At 40.5% G+C, this 17675-nt stretch overlaps 3 protein-coding genes across 3 annotated transcripts; 2 read left to right on the top strand and 1 right to left on the bottom strand.

Annotated features, from left to right (window-relative positions):
• Positions 1-761: 761 nt before the first annotated feature.
• LOC141019729 (ethanolamine-phosphate cytidylyltransferase-like) lies at positions 762-5856 on the top strand. Its single transcript, XM_073494726.1, has 12 exons — positions 762-843; positions 1482-1643; positions 1758-1824; positions 1923-2007; positions 2087-2128; positions 2724-2856; positions 2966-3048; positions 3134-3211; positions 3307-3372; positions 3886-3951; positions 4043-4131; positions 4485-5856. Exons 1-12 carry the CDS (start codon positions 762-764, stop codon positions 4597-4599), a joined length of 1068 nt encoding a protein of 355 aa, XP_073350827.1. The 3' UTR covers positions 4600-5856.
• Positions 5857-6593: 737 nt separating this feature from the next.
• Positions 6594-15524, top strand: LOC141019786 (guanine nucleotide-binding protein G(o) subunit alpha-like). The gene is made up of 10 exons (XM_073494793.1): positions 6594-6689; positions 7072-7207; positions 7310-7401; positions 7478-7570; positions 8116-8276; positions 10302-10430; positions 13104-13233; positions 13325-13396; positions 14709-14796; positions 15176-15524. Exons 1-10 carry the CDS (start codon positions 6651-6653, stop codon positions 15364-15366), a joined length of 1131 nt encoding a protein of 376 aa, XP_073350894.1. The 5' UTR covers positions 6594-6650; the 3' UTR covers positions 15367-15524.
• Positions 15525-16082: 558 nt separating this feature from the next.
• Positions 16083-17373, bottom strand: LOC141020196 (neuropeptide B-like). Its single transcript, XM_073495265.1, has 2 exons — positions 17116-17373; positions 16083-16211 (listed from the first exon to the last, which is right to left on the bottom strand). Exons 1-2 carry the CDS (start codon positions 17371-17373, stop codon positions 16083-16085), a joined length of 387 nt encoding a protein of 128 aa, XP_073351366.1.
• Between the last annotated feature and the right edge of the window lie 302 nt (positions 17374-17675).

The following is a 17675-nucleotide window of genomic DNA, read 5'->3' on the forward strand; positions in this document are numbered from 1 at the left end:
CCAACACAAAACTGCTGATGGTTATTTTAAACTCAAACTCATTATCACGTTCTTCTTTTTCTGTGCACAGTTGATGTCAATATCACGTTCAAAGTAGAGCAGAGAGACAAACCATCAGACTGATGTCAGCTGTTGGCAACAGTAACAGTGATGGGAGGCTAATGCCCATCTGTTCTCTATTACTATGCGAGATTAGCCTGTTACAATCTCACTCTACAATCTGTGCTAATCTAATTATTTACAGATGGTATCATAGTCGGGGTGGAGTGAAGAGGGTGGGAAGAACACACTGCGGCGTTGACTTTTTTTAAATGTTGAGACTTTGATTAAGTATCCAAAAGATCACATGAAGCGTGAGGATGACATCTGTGGGGCAGATAACATCAAAAACACCAAAGATATTAAAGGATCGCACTGGTAGTTTTGCATGTTTGAAATAATGAACTTAAAAAGGTCATTTCATTTATTTCACAACGGTTTCGATCAACTTTCTGCAAGTAGCGAAACCGCCTTTATGGTGCGTTTAAGACCATAAACGCACTGATATGCTTGGCTATCTAGTCTACACTTCACTTCTCTACCCAGATCCAGCAGTTTGACGTCATGAGCGCAACAACAGCGTGCTGCGCTTCTTCTTCTCTATCTTTGTTTGATTCCCAAGACATTAAAAAACAAACAGATAATCATTTCCTACGGCCACTGTACCTCCTTGTGATAATGAAACTTTGATATTTCTTATCTTTTTTCCTCCCAGCTATGACATGGTCCATTATGGCCACTCCAACCAGCTGCGACAGGCCAAGGCCATGGGAGATTACCTCATCGTTGGAGTACACACAGACAGTAAGAGAACCTTTGACTGTCATGTCACAAACATAGTCGCTACCACACCAGCAGTGCATCATCAGTGGAAACCAGGAGTGTTTAAAGGTCCCATATTATGCGTATTTTAAGGTTAATGTTAAAGGGAACTTCTGTCTTGTGCTGGAAGTCTTAAACGCTCTTTTTTATCTCCTGTCTCTTTAAGGCCCCCCTCCCAAAAAGCCCAGTCTACCCTGATTGGTCAGCTCTCACAGGCCTGAGCAGGCACCACCCACTGTGATAACACATTAGCTCTGCTGTGTTTTTTTTGTAATGCTGAGGGCAGTGGCTGTACAGTTGTGACATCAATTCAGCCCGGACCTGCTGCCCCTCGGGAGCCGTGTCACCCATAGCTTCTGTTTATTTTCTCTTCACTACCAGCTGTTCCTTTTTGACAGCAGCGCAGCAGCTCACCCTCCTGTGGCACACTGGGGCATCCTGATATTATGATGACTTCATAGTCAGGGCCAGCACAGATAACAGCAACCTCTCCCTCCGCTGTGATCGTAAAATATTTAAAGCTGCTTATCGCAGTGTCAGTGCAAATGGAGATTTCTGTCTCTCTGTTCTTTTAAACTCAGTTTAAAGTGTGTACAAGCCGTATCTGTTCCGTTTTCAAGGTGAGATTGCGAAGCACAAGGGCCCGCCGGTCTTCACTCAGGCAGAGAGATACAAGATGGTCCGGGCCATTAAATGGGTGGATGAGGTCGTGGAAGGAGCGCCTTACGTCACCACCCTCGGGACCCTCGACAAGTACAACTGTGACTTCTGCGTGCACGGAGGTATATCACTAACAGTCTAACAGTCTCACTATAACAGTCATAGACGAGGCTGATCAGATCACTGATTCTGGATCTGTTAGTAGCTGATATAAACAGTATGTCCTGTTGTTCCAGATGATATAACACTCACAGTGGATGGCAAAGACACGTATGAAGAGGTGAAGAAGTCAGGGCGGTACAGGTGAGTTTCCTTTGAAATATGCACACAATGAAAATAAAAGCATTGTGGATGTTGTGTTTGTTTCTCAGGCGCTCACACCGTGTATTGTGTGGTTACAGGGAGTGTAAGAGAACCCAGGGAGTTTCCACCACAGATCTGGTCGGCAGGATGCTGCTGATGACCAAAGCACACCACAGCAACATTGTGAGTACAGCTGTAATCACTCTTATGTGCCTCCAGCACACAGCACACGCCCTAATTCAATCCTTTTCTTCTCTCTTAGGATAGTTCAGACTATCAGCAGCACACAGACAACTTTGGAAAGGTAGGTACCAAACATATTTCAGAGTATTTTTAACCCTTACGATTTGCCTATCCAAATGTTGGTCGTCACTGTGTTTCAGCTTCCTGACAAACTCTTAAGTAAAGTATCTATAAAACCAAATTAAGCTTCCTCTTCCTTGAATGTTTTCTCATTCAAGTAGTCGAAGATAAAATGTGGCCCGGATGTCAACTGCTATTAAATAAAAGCCTTTACTGTGGAGCCACTTGATAAACAAGATGCAGGCCTTGCCGGTACACAGTGAATGGCACTTGTGTTCCTGAGCGGAGAAAGTAACTCAGAGTTAACACGCTGGGGTATTTAAACAGCGTGAAAGCAGCGGAGGGCTTCATTTAAGACTGAGAAGAGAAATGCTGTGGATTTGGCGAGGGTTGAATACACGTGCTGGGGCTTTGTGGGACAGCTTTGAGTTAGCCATCACCAAAATGTGGCTTCACTACTCGCTCACACCACAAGGTGGCACCGACGCAGCGCTCTGGTCTCATACGCTGAGTGATGATACTGAAGTGCATCTGTCTTGTTGCATCACTTTGTACTCATTGTGCCTCTTTGTGGATTACGGGGGTCACATGGTCAGAAGGGCCACAGTCCCTGGACGGGGGTGTCTCAGTTCCTGCAGACTTCACAGAAGATCATCCAGTTCGCTTCAGGCCAGGAGCCTCAACCCGGAGACACCATCATCTACGTGGCTGGAGCCTTCGACCTCTTCCGTATCCTTTTATAACCTCACTAAAAATGTTTTCCTTTTTTATCAGCTAAATAAACAGAGACGATTCTGTAACTGCCACATCAGCTTTCCTTGACTGTTCTCCTGTTTAGACATTGGCCATGTGGACTTCTTGGAAGCAGTGCATAAGCTCGCAGAAAAGCCATACATTATAGTGGGGTTGCACTTTGATCAGGTGAGTCTCCCTTCATCAGCATCTTCGTGAGACGTTCACTGACTCCCGTATTACGAGACATTAATTCTTTGTGTATATTTTTCAGGAGGTGAATCGCTACAAAGGGAAAAACTACCCCATCATGAATGTCCACGAGAGAACGCTCAGCGTCCTGGCTTGTCGAGTAGGTTCTTCTTCTTCCTCTTTCATGTAGTTTATCCTGTAGTGTATATGTACAGCTCATTTTGAGTGACTGATTTGTGGTTTTGTTTTTCTCAGTATGTGTCAGAAGTGGTGATTGGTGCACCCTTTGCAGTCACGAAAGACTTGCTGGACCATTTCAAGGTAAGTACAGGAAGCCACCAAGATATAAATGTAATAATATAATAAATTGTTTTAATAGTTTATGTGGAGTCATGGGAGTAATAACAATAAATAAATGTCATAATATAATTTATTTTTTTGTTCATTTATTTCTGTATATAATAGTATTATTATATATTTATTTATGTATTTAAAAAAAATTGGCATCATGGCATATATATCACTCAACAATTTATGTATGTTTCATTTTTTTGTATTTTTCTTTATTTAATACATCTTATCTTATTATTTATGTCATTTATTTATTTGTATCTATTTATTTTCCTTAAGTAGTACCTTTATTGAATACAGAAAAAAAACACAAAAAAATGTAGTATGCAATAAATACATATTTATAAACATATGAATAAACATATAATACTACAATACTATACAGAAACAAATTATTATTATGATTATTTTAAGGCACTTCTGTGACTCTATATATTCCCTGCAATTATAAATGAATAAAATAGCACATCTTTTAATCCCCAGGTGGATCTCGTATGCCACGGAAAGACAGAAATATATCCTGACAAGGATGGATCCGACCCTTATGCTGTAAGACTCCGAACACTCCACCTCCGTGAAATACTGTAATCCTCAGGGATGATAAATCACATTCATTTGGTCATGTTTTATTCATACGCAGGAGCCGAGGAGGAAAGGAATCCTGCGCACCGTTGACAGTGGGAACAGCCTCACTACGGATGCCATTGTGCAGAGAATAATCAAGAACAGGTAAAAAATAAAAAGCAGGGGGCAAGGCTCCTGTCAACTCCAAGAAAAATCCACAATGACTTAGGGGCAGAGATAGCCAAATGTATATATTTTTTATATCTATATATTTATATCCCCTGGGAACAATTTTTTTATCTCATAATTTCAACCTTTTATCTCATTATTATAACTTCACATGGGTTTTTTTTTTATCAAGGTAAATTTTCATCAGTTATTTTTTCTAAGTGGCAGAAATGGGCTTCCGTACAAAACAGTATTCTTCTAAGGTAAAATAAAGGGGACATAGTGTGCTTCTGCTGTAAAAAGGCCTGTATTGATTTCCTTTACTTCACACTTTCCTTTCTTTGATCCAGGTTGCTATTTGAAGCGAGAAACCAGAAGAAAGAGGCCAAAGAGATCGCTGTGATCCAGGCAATGAAGCGGAAAGAGGAGGAAAAGACTAAAGAAAGAGCCCAGGCTGTGCTTTAGAAAGGCCCCAAACAAGCACCATCAGCCAAGTGTCAACACAACACTGACGAGCTCAATGAATCTAAACTCATGTACAGTAAAAAATCGACCCTTTTATAAGTGTTATGACACCCTCCACACACGATCCTGGCTAATTACAGCAGGCCTTACAGCAGCCCATTTATAGCCAGGGCTGTTGAGCCTGCTGAGAGATCATCAGGTATACAGTGTGGGTGTGTGCGAGTATGCGTGTGACTGTGTGTCTTCTGTGTGTTAATATATTCTGCATATGCAACTACATGTCCATGTCAGTCAACAATCACCCATACATACAGAAGTCTGGACTGAAAAATAGGAAAAGTCGGAGCAAGGACGACATCACTACATCCTCAAATGTCTATTTTATGTCTTCGGATATTTTGAATTCCTCAAGTACTTTTATTTTTTGCCTTCAAAACAAAAAAGAAATGTATTTTTAAGTATTATATCATGGGATTTGGGCACATGAAGGGCAGGTGTGGGTCTTTGTATATACTGTATGTACTGTATGTATGTATTATAAAGTGATTACAGTTTCCCTGGAGGATGCTAAAACCACCAGAGGATCAGGGGAGGAAAAACACCCCCGCGTCTCTGCATCTGCCTTGGGCTGTGTTGAAGGTGTTGACGGACTCTTTTCGGGACCTCATGTACATATCAGACCTTGCTCCTATCAGACTGCACTGACTGCTCAGAAATCATCACTCTGTTTCTTCGGTAGAGCAGGTTTTTAACTCAAAAACGCACACTGTTGAGACCTGCACGCCCGGCCTTCTGAGTGCAATTTCTTTTTTTTAAAAACCAACACTCCTGAGATTTATCCTAACATAGAGAACACGACAGAGTTTTATCAGACAGCTTTTAACCTTTAGTTTTCTTAGCGTGTCTCGAGGAAACTAAGACAGAAGCTCAGTGTTGTTGACTTGATCATGAAATAGACCTCTTACTCATGAAATAGACCTCGTACTGTCATTGAGCCCTGTACTATTTAACCTCTGTCTCTATATCAAATGGGATTAAATAATATATTTTTTGTAGATGTATATTTTACTCACCTCCTCTCCATTAACTACTGTATAGATGGTTTTCTTATTGTTTAAAAAGCATAATAATATGTCTGTATGTCAAGTTGGAATGTATTCAGTGTAGGCTATAATCTATATGTTATTGACAGATACTGTAGAAACTGATTGGACTACAGTATACTACTGCTGATAATAATAACATTTTAATCTGAAAGGCTATTTGTCATCTTTTATTTAACTTAATCGATTTCTTTTAGTAATTAAGGCAGCACATGGGTCGCATTATGAAAGGTTAAGGTCATGTTTTGGACACAGAAATGACCTTTGATCAGATAAAACGACCTGTGTATAATTATGAATTAGTCACACAGAGAGTTCGTTAAATGTCAGGCAATTAAGAGTAGATTATTTTAGCAGCAGATTGGTACCCGCCCTAAAGTTGAAGCAAGTTACATGACTCTTGCGGTAAGTGGCCCAGCACCTCACAGTCGATGAAGGAAATTATTAGTAATTAACTGACAAATTCACTGATTTGAGGTCACATGCTGTCCTTTAAAGGACATTTGGAAAAGTAATTTAGTCATTAGTGTGTTAGAGTGGAAGTGTAAAGTAGCAGAAATAAGGAACAAGGACCGCAAAATTGTACACAAGTGCAGCACTTTAAGCGAATGTATTTAGTTACATTCCAGTATAAGTATAAAGTATTTTACAATGAGAAAAAAAACCCAGTGGTGTTAAAAGTAGAAATATCACCAGCTAACCCAGCTAAATATGAGAGATACAACCATTAAACATTTACATGATGAGGAAAGCTACATTTTTGTTTTCTTCAATCATCATTATCTAACAGCACATGGAAGTGAGGATGTTTTCTAGACGCCATCTTTACTTCTCTGTCCCTCCACCTACCTGTAGCACACCTGGCCCCAATCAAGCAAATGAGCTCTTGGATGTGTTGCTAACAGTTTGTCAGCAGTTTGAGTTGTGAGTCAGAGGAAAAGCACAGAGATGTTCTGCTGTCTTAACATACTGCCAGTCCCACTGCAGGTACTACATCCACTGAATTAACAATTTAAACTCACTTATAAATTACACATTTTGCTTCTGGTGGCACTGAAACATAAGTATGAGAGGTGCATTTTAATTGTATATCCTTTGTCTGGAAGAATGTTAAACAAAACTTACATTTTACATTAATTTCTTGTGAGCTAGTTATAAATTACATAGCTATATGTCCCAGTGTCTCAGGAAAATGTGCATGTTTAGCAGAAATATTGTTTTTTAAATGGATTTCTAGTCAGTTTTGTATTTAAAACATTTAGCAACATGTAGAAATATGTTATTATTAGACATATACGGGATAGTCTGCCCTAGTTTTTGCAGTCAGTGCTTCACTTTAGCAAAGTATAAAGTGTGACTTCCTTGTCAGATCTGCATGGGAATGTGCCTTCACCAGGACATCACAGAGGAGGGTAAAAAGGCCAAACTGCAGAGCTCCAGAATAGAGCAGGACCTTTGTGATCATGCCAAGACTGAGATGAATGTGGTGAAAATCCTCATGCTTGGTAAGTGAAACTGCAGTAAAGTCAATACTTTTTAAAAATGTTTTTATCAGGTGTCAGTGAAGTGACATTTAAAACAGAGTGTCTCTGTTTTTTGTGTGCCAGGAGCTGGTGAGAGTGGAAAGAGCACCCTCATCAAACAGATTAAGATAATCCACAGTCACGGCTTCTCCAAACAGGAGCTCCTCAGTTTCAAGGTATCAGTAAAGCGGTTGTTTTCACATCTGGAGCAGCACGAGTTAAAAGACAAACTGTCGTCTCCTCCATTCGCAGCCTGCAGTGCTGGACAACCTGCTGACCTCCATGAAGTTTGTTCTTCGAGGGATGGGGATGCTGAGGGTCAACCTCGCAAACAAGAACAACAAGGTGACGAGAGATGGTGCAGGTTCCTGTGGAGTCTTGGATATTAAACTTAGTCATTGCAGCCCCTCTTTATCACACTAGATGTCAGGCTTCATCTGCACTAGATATGACTGATGGAGATGCAGTGGTGGAATGTAACTAAGTATGCTGCTACAAATTTGAGTCTTTTCTTTTTATGCCACTTTCTCCTTCTATGCAACCACGTTTCAGAGAAATGTTGTTCTTTACTGTCCTGAAGTTTTGTATTTTAAGCCCAAATCTTCACTGTACCTGCCAAGCTAAAAAAAGCCCCCAACTCCACTACTTTTTAGACTTTACATACATTTTTCTGACACTTACATATTTTTACTTAAGCAGAACAGTTTTAATGTAGAACTTTTACTTATGACCTGTACTGTCAATGCTTGACAGTAACAGTATTTGTTACAGGCAGCACAGTCTGCACTGCATTATGCTATTTGGGGAGAAAACCATACATTTATTCACATTTACTACAAATGGAAATCTAAATGTGCCGTTCTGATGATGTTCTGTCCCGTTTACCGTAGATGCACGCCCGCTCCATCCTGTCCTGCAGTCAGTGTTTGGGGGACGACCAGGAGCTGCTTCCATTCGTGGCCCATGCTTTCTGCGCCCTCTGGGCCGACCTGGGGGTTCGAGCTGCTGCGGCCAGAGGTTACGAGTTTGAGCTGAACGACTCTGCACTCTAGTAAGTAAAATGAACTTAAAGTGTGTTTACAGGTCTTGGGGAGAACTCCTGCATATGTGAAACACAATAAAAGTAGTATAAAGCCTTTTGTGGCTCCAGATGAAGCTGCATGTAAAGCTGATACATTTCCTCACTCGGTGGTTAAGTTGCATTGTGGGCATTGTGAGCCATTGAGTGACATCAGTGGGAGAAGTTTATCAGATTACATGCAGTGTCCCTCTGGAGCCACAAAAGGCTTCATACTGCTTTCCCACAAATGCAGTCGTATTCCCAAAGACCTGTAAACATACTTTAAGGTGTAAAAATGGTGGAGTTACCCTTTAAGTGATCCCCGCTGCACAGCGTCGCCCAATTATGACTGGCGGCAGAAATGTCAGGTGAAATTGCCCAGTGAGAAGCGTGTCGTCACATCTTATCAATACAGAGCAACAGTCCAGCGTGTGCTGAGAATAACTCGTCTTCAGGAAACGATTCCTGTGACATTTGTGGAAATGGGAGGTTTAATTGGGACCAAATTAAAAGGCACTGTTTGCAGATCTCCAGGAAGGAGGGGAAGTAGGGTTGACCAGACAAAACGGGCGTGATTAGTGTCAGGTTTTTGTTTAATCTGTAAGAAGTCAAACAGCAGTGTACATGTGATGCTACAAGTTAGGGGGAACTGCAGTTGAGGCTCTTACCACAAAAACATCTCACTGCAAATGATCTCCATTTATTATGAAACACGTGGTATTAGAATCCATTCAGTGTGTTTTCTTCCCACATCTTTTACAGGGGACGTTTTACATCTATGTGGTTGGAACTGGTTTGTCCAATCGCCGTCCTTCAGCAATTGTGCCCTTTTCTACTGTTCATCAAGAAGCAAGCGGTACTCTGCGTTGATCATTTATCTGAGTGCGTTGCATCATCGCTGAAGTGTGGATCATTAACTGAAGTGTGGAATACATTTTGCTCAATGACGGTGTTGTTTGCGCTCCCAGTTTCAGGCCAACTATGAAGTGAAGTGCGAGTACTTTTTTTTTTTTTAATCATCCGCAACACATGTGATATTCTTGTTGAAGTTAAAACCAGACCCCCTTTTGAATTAACACAATTTGAAAACATTTTGTAGTCGAGTAAAATATGTCACGTTATCATGCAGCACAATCAACAAAAGTGTGCAATAAGAAGGCTGACTCCATAGCTTTCTTCAAAAGAGAGCTCAGTCCATTCACCTTTTCCTTTCCAAGAGGCATTCTGGGAAATGTAGGAAACTGTAAGGTAGAAATTGGCACATGAACGCATCTTTGAATATCCATCAGTGAAGACATTGCACCAACAGATAATCTATACCTTCTCTTAAACAGTTACTGTCTTTAAAGCTACCTGCTGCTAACTGGCTTTATTTAATGATCCACTTGTGTTTGCTTGTATTCAGACGCCTGCGATATTTGTGTTCAGCTGATTGAATTGCTGAACAAAACAAAGAAATAATGTATTGTGACCACTTAAAAATATTTCCCCAGCAAGTCTTATCTAAAAAGACTGATCAAACAGACTGAGTAGACGGCAGACCTCTCCGTCTCCTTAGAGATAAGACAAGTTCAAACGTGCTCCAGCCGGCTAGACTGAGACAGACGAAGATGTGACAGCTTCATTATCGGAACTCGATGAGGTTGGAGCTGTAGGATGATCTGAAACTCAACTCGCTCTCTTTCAATCTCCTCACTCTGCTGGACCCCACATTGATTTCCCCCTCCAGAAATATTGGATTAGACTTGAGTCGTGACACACTTGACTTCCCCGGGACCTGAAGGCACCTCAGCGTGTAAAATGACTTCTTGGATATTTTAGCTTTGGCATGAACTTTGGAAATTCACAGTAAAAGGAAGTTATTGATGTAACCTGTGTGTCTTTAGAAAAAGGCCAGTGAAATATGCTGTTTTACTGTCCTGAGAAGAGAACTAAAACTAACAAAAGCAAGAGCTGGATGTGTATTTGTCCCCGGCTGACTTTCTGAAATACTGTCTCTTCTTATTCCCCCTCCAGTTTCTTTGAGAACATGAATCGAATCATTGCTCCCAAATACGTTCCCACCGAGACAGATGTTCTGAGAGTGAGAGTGAGGACCTGCGGAATCATCGAGACGCAGTTTCAACTTAATCAAATGATCTTTCGGTAAGACTTATTAAACTGGCAGTGCAAATTCAGCTGTGGTTGCAACATGATACATGATTTATATGCCTACATAATGCTGTGTATTGAACACATAATGGTGTAACGGCTTTAATGACTCAGACCTGTCTCCCTGAAAGCTCCCTGAAATCACATTATACATTTTTATTGTTGAGTGGACAATTGGATTCCTGAAGAGGCAGTTAATATTAAAAGAATATTTCACCTTTCTTTACTTTCAAGCTGTTTGCATCTTCTACCTTTTTACATGAACAGTTAAGTTACTGATGCATTATGAAACAGAAACGTGTCTTGCAACCTTAGAAGACCAATTTTATTGAAGAAAGCTTGATTATTCCGATTTAAGGGTTCTTGGATACGCAGGATTTTGTTGCTTGAGTGACATGCCATCAATTTATCAAACAAACCAGGGCCTACTTTGGGTTGTTGTCTAAAAAAAGTTTTTTCCAAAGAGAGACATTCAAGTCATTCAACTGTATTTTATTTCATATCACAACATATATTGACAAAAAACCCTGTAAAATTGCAGTGTCAGTTGTTTCCAACATCGGCAGTGTTGGTGTGCGAGCTCAAAGACGCACGCGTGTCACAAGCATGATGGTGACATTTGGATGCGTTCGTGATTAGCCGACCCAGACGGCGGTGATCCAATATGAAAATCTGCGTGATAGCAGCAAAAATAAGCATTAAATACATTAAAACAACCTCTCAAGGATGATGAAATAAATATTCAGTCGTAATTCTGCGGCCTAATTTTCCCCGTGTTAGCCCGGTGGTTAGGTTGCTCGTTAACGAGCCACAACATGCACACGAGATGGCTTTGGAGTTGTTAAAAGATTAAATTAATGTTCTGCATTTTGTCCTTTATTGGACAGTTGGTAGTTTAAAGACCATAAGGAAACCATACGAGAGAGAACGGGCGGGAGCACGACATTCAGCAAAGCTCCTCAGCCATTACTGAACCACCCATATTTCACAACTGTCTAAGCCTCTCGGGACTGAGCCACACCGCCAACTCTTGAAGGGTCCCTGACGAAAGCTGGACTTTTGTGAGCTGAGGGAGAAGGCAGCCCGGGCATGACTCAGACATGAAATATTGATGGCTTTACTCTGCCTGGGTATTCAAGGACTCATAATATGAATGTGGAGTAGGAATAGCTATGAAACACTGAACCCCCACCCCCGTCCCCCTTTTGAACTTCTGTTTTCACAGTAAGCAACCACTCATGATGCTTCCTGTCCCTGTGCTGTGTCCGCATTCGGTGTGTGGATCATCATAAGAAATACAGACCAGGACTTCATGAATATTGCATATCCGTAGCTTCTTTAAGGTTGCAGTTGCACAAACATGCGTCACTTTATGAAAAATTAAAGAGTGACAGTTTGGCTGAACTTTTTAAGATATTTCGTCAAGAAGTTTTATCTTTTGCTGACGACAATGTACGGTTTTATCACTTTTTTAAAAATCAAATTATGCGTTTAAACTGTGCAGAATTTGGTGCGTGATACTGTGCCACAGTATAAAGTTGATCTGCAAAACAAAATAAAAGCCACTATTTGAATGAATGACCCAAAGCCTATTTGATATTCTCTGGATTGCACACACAAAGAAAAACACGATTTAGGGTAATAATTACAAACCGAGATCATTGTGGTTGCTGTCGAGGTCCCCAAAGCACTTAACTTCAGTTCTAATGCAGCTTGAAGGTGGTTCAAGGTAGTCAGGCTAGATTTCTATACACCACCTATAAACTTGTTTGGCATTGAACACCAAGTAAACTGTATAACTCTGTCTTTATGCAGTCTGTTTTGACGTTCCCTGCATTAGTTAACTTTCTTCATCGTTGACATGTAATTGTTTTCTGTGCAGATGATCTGGCCTCGCCTTCTATCTCCATATTATTCATTGTAGTGAAATTAATATGTACCAGAAGTTTTGGAGGTGAGTTGTAACCTCATCTAGATTGTCAAAATCAGTTGGTCTGCCATGACTTTTGAAATGATTTCTTGTCTCTTGACACACCAAAAGATATATATATATATATATATATATATATATATATATATATATATATATATATATATATATATATATATAGAGCCCAGGTTTAAAAATACTGGAATTTCCCTTTGATATTGTCCTGAACAATTGATTGAAGCCAAAACCTCCCCAGTCTTCTTCAGGTCTTACAAGTTGCATCAGTTTTCAGGTCTGACCTTCCACTAAATCTGAAACAGCGGTCCTGTGTGATTTTCTTTTCACTGTCAAACGCCACAGTTGACGCTTATTGTCCCCCAGCTTGTTAAAACTGACTCTTGACCCAGGGGAGAAACGCTTCACTGCCTCTGACATGAGTATCGCAATCATGCACCTGGAAGACTGTCTGGCCCAAATGGAAACTCATTACCTGTGTCACCGAGACCCCTCGGCTTCACTCAGTGCTGGATCACACTTTGAAATAAAGTATTTGTTTCAATGTTTCAATCCATTCCTTTTTCCTAATACTGAAAATGAATGAGGCACTTTGGTACACAGCAGAACAACATCATGACTTTGTAGATGATTTATAGTGATTTAAGCTCATGCACAAGGTAACACAAAACAGCTCACTGGTTGAATAAAGCATGACTGGATTTTGCTCTGCTTATTGACAGGTTGTATGATGTCGGGGGCCAGCGCAGTGAGAGGAGGAAGTGGCTCAGCTGCTTCGACTGCATTCAAGCTGCGTTGTTTGTCGTTGCCCTCAGCAGCTATGACACGACACTGATGGAGGATCCTTCTGGGGTATGTTGTGATGGAAAAAGCCATAATGGAATCAAACTTAATGACATTTATTTCAAACTTAGGTGTAGTAAACTCACCCATTTTCCTCTAGAATCGTCTGAAGGAAAGTCTTGAACTTTTCAGATCCATCTGCACCAACGCAGTCTTTAGGAGCACCTCACTGGTGAGTTTCTTGACACCTCATTTAGATGGCCTGACTATGAATGTGCTGAGAATACAACAAAGGTATCACTCTGGAGTTTTACGGCCTCTTCCTTTGTGTCATGCACAGAGTGTCTGCTGTGTCTCATCTGAATGTGCGGAGGGTGACTAAAGCACTGAGTGGCTTTTTTTGACAATTACTCATAGCGAGCAGACGGGACATAAACTGGCTATGATTGCGTCTGACATACATAATTGGCATACAAAATCTAATTGAGATGTAGGGCAGGTGATTTCTGTTTTAGTAAGTTGGCTGCGAGCACTGAAACACTCTGTAATTAGTTTGTTTGATTTCTTTCATATTGTAAGTTTGTGGAAACATTTGCAAGCATGAATGACTCACTTGTCGGTCGGAGGCATTCATATCTGCACTTGATTAACTCGGTGCATTCAGGGCTTATCTTGCAGTCACTTCCTTGCATCATTTTTTACAAGGTTAATTGTGTTTCACATTATTTGTTAACAGTATATGAAAGTAATTTCTACAGAAAGTTATAGAGGTGCTTTTTTGACTGGAGATGCCTTGAAATACTAAATGAACCAGGTTCTGAACTTTTAATGGAGATGATGGCTGTAATGGTGCCTTCAAGGCAAGATACGAGCCATAATCAATCACGTCAACAGGCCTTTCCTCTACTTATATTTTTGTAGTACTTATATTTCAACAAGATGTGATTCATTTTCTGTAAAACTTTAGCAAAAGGTATCATGAAGCCATTACGAGGTTCTCAGTTAGAGCCAGAGGTGAAGGACTGGAGACTTACTGGATTAATAATGATAGACATGACTTGACTTTAACTTGGTATTCATGACTTGAGACTTGACTTTAAATCAAATATTTTCTTTTTTTTTTTTTACAGATATTCAGTAGCTTTTTGTTTTTGAAACCTGATTTCTATAACAGTGCACGCAAGCCTAGGAGCCTATGAGACCTGCAGAGGTCAACGCACAAATGGGCTAGTCCAAAAATAATAAAATTTCAATTCAAGGATTACATTGTAAACGATGGTAGTAAGAAGAGAACAGTGGTAAGTAATGTCTGTAGTTAAAAAATGTAATGACACAACTATCACAAACCTTCATCTGTCACTACAAAACCCACCAAGAAATGTCCTGAGTGTGTCCTCTGAGTCGACTCAAACGTTGGCTACAAGCTTGCGTTTTGCTCGATTCTCACCACAGTAACTTGGGTCAACTCGAGGGTTATTTGAATATCGTCACCATTTGACTGTTTCTTTTATTCACACTTCTGTTGCCTTCTCTCTCTCCTACAGATTCTGCTCATGAACAAAACAGACCTTTTCCAGGAGAAGATCCTACACTCTGGCAGACACTTGAGATTTTACCTTTCTGGTTATAAAGGTACGTGTGTGATAGTATTCAACATTCAAACTGCTCCTGTGTTTACTTTAGAAACTGTCATACTCCAGTTCCTGCTCAACTTTCTCTGACATGTGTGTGTCTTCATCTTCTTGCTGGATGATTCACTGTCCGCTGGGTAATCAGAATTCCTTCTGGCCCAGAGATTGTCACCATATTCACATACAGTCCCCTGTTCATCATTCATTCTATCCAGATCATGGTCATACATATTTCAGACTCATTCACAGCATGAGAAGCAAACTCTGTCATGTTTTATTTGTGTAGTGAGCAGAAAAAATGGATTCTCACTGGAAGCCGATGTCTTGCTTTATGGATATTTAATGAATGAGACATTTTTCTCACTCTGTTCCTGGTCCAGGAGCAGATGGTGACGTGGATGCTGCAGCCCACCACATCACCGCCATGTTCTCATCATGTAACAACTGTCCTGACAAGCCCGTGTACCACCACTTCACCACGGCCACGGACACCGCTAACATACAGGTGGTCTTCGACATGGTCATGGATCAGATCATCAAGGAGAACCTGGCGGCTGTCCAGCTGCTGTAAAAGTCTCCTGAACACCTGAAGATTGTTTTTATTATTGTTGTTTTCATGTGGGTAAATGTTTTATTTATTTAAGCAGCTAATAATAGTCATGTTATTTAGCTGCATGTTCCCCAATCTATTTTAAAACATTTTAAATAAAATATTTATTGATAAACCTTTTTATGCTGCTTATATCTCTTAAGAGTTACCAATGCAGGATTTTCTCTCCTGTTAGAATAAAATCTCATCATGCACATTTATCCTCATATCACTGAGCTGTTTTTAATACACACATGGTTACTCTAACTTGGAAAAATGCACCAATTTGTAGTATTTCCTTCTCCCTAATTACCCATAACTTAATTAACATAATATCTGTGCAAGTCACGCAATAATGCAAAACATGCAGTGAGTGACTTAGTTTATCTCCAGTGTAGGTGAGCATAAAAACCTGACACTGTAATTAACATGCTTTGTATTCAGTAATTCCAACAAGTGGCTGCAGTATGATTCATTTATTAATGAAAACTCAGACGGCATATTTACAATAATACATTCCTTTTTCAGCTTAAAGTTTTAAGACAGGTTTTTGATAAACTCTATAAATACATTTGTGAAATGATGAATGAGAAGCAGCACATCTTCCATCAAGTTAAACTTGAAAATTGCACAGTTTTTAAGTGTAACGCCTCCGAGAAGTAGGCTTCATCGTCCAGCCTGGCTGTCGGCTTTACTGCTCAGTCTCCTGCACACTGTGAGGAGTCCAGGGAGAGGAAGACGTCCGCTTTGCACTTCACTGAACCCTTGAGTTCCTGGAGGAGTTCACAGCTCTGCAGGTCTGGTGTGATGTCTTTGATACAAACGGGCTGTAGAGAAACAGACAAATGTCTAAGCGTGCGTACAAAAAAGAGCTTTAAATGTGCAGACAGTGTGTGAGGTTTAATATCCCAACACAAACTAATCAATAGTTATTTGTGACATAACAGCATTATGAAAATTAAGTACATTTTTTCAAATACTGTACACAAGCATGATGATACTTGACTTTCTATGACTGTTGTACCTTCAAGTAACTGCAGATTTATATTAGTTTACAAGGATGCATGATTAGCAAATGAAACTGAAGACGAAGTAGCAAAAATTATTTGCACCTCCAACAGCTACATTAAAATGGTTATTCTTTTATATGTATCAACAATAATCCATGAAGATAACAGGCTTTAATTTGACATGAGCCTATTTTGCTGCATAATTAACACTTTTGACAACATCTTTCACATTTTGCTGCATATTTTGAATGTCATACTTTCACTTACAATTAAGTGGATTTGTACTGTTTTGACTACTTAAGTAAAAGGTATACACATACAAATCCCAAGACCATTATTGCTATTGTTACTATTGTCACTTTCTTTATTTCTTGATTGGAAAGCTAATGAAGTGACCATGAGTCCCAGAGAAGAAGAAGAAATAATTCATACATTTATATTAAAATATGTATATTTTGATCTAAAATGCTATCACAAAATGTTTTCACTGGAAGAAAATATGTAGCAGAGTGCATGTGTCTATATCAGGAGCCCGTGTTAACTCACTATTGAGTACAATGGTGCAAACATTGCGTTAATTTTAAAAAAGTCTATTGTTCTGAACATAAGTTCACAATCATGTGAAACAAAACCGATTTTAAATGTGGATAACACACTCGTGCGCTCATGCGTAATGCGTAATGGCAACCCCATCCATCCCATGAAATCAACGCGCACTGACCATCGTCTTCAGGACTGAGTTCTGCGCAGTAAACTCGGACAGCACGCTGTTGCTCGCTGCCTCTCCGCTGTCTGACGCCTCCGGCTCGGCTCTCCTGGCGTACGGTGACCTCCGGATACCGGACAGCAAGCCGGACGCCCTGCCCACAGAGTAGTAGCTCGGACCGGCCACCTGCTTGTACCACGCCTCCGTCGGACTGCAAGCGACCAGGACGGAGATGATCACGGCGGGGAACACGAGTTTAGCGAGCAGATCCATGTCGAGCAGTGATGCGTGGTTTCTGGTCCTCCTGGCTGTCAGCGCTGCTCCAGTCTTCTTATAGGGACCCCGTGATCATCCTCACTGTTTCGTCAACGCAAAGTGCCCCGGAGTGGGTGATTCACACACACACGCACGCACACACACACACACACACACACACACACACACACACACACACACACACACACACACACACACACACACACACACACACACACACACACACCGGAGAAACCCACCTCCTGGACAGCTCTGATTGACGTATCTGTTTGAGATGAAGTGCATAAAATTCTGCCATA

Source organism: Pagrus major, chromosome 23 (genome assembly GCF_040436345.1).
Source record: "Pagrus major chromosome 23, Pma_NU_1.0".
Lineage (NCBI taxonomy): Eukaryota > Metazoa > Chordata > Actinopteri > Spariformes > Sparidae > Pagrus > Pagrus major.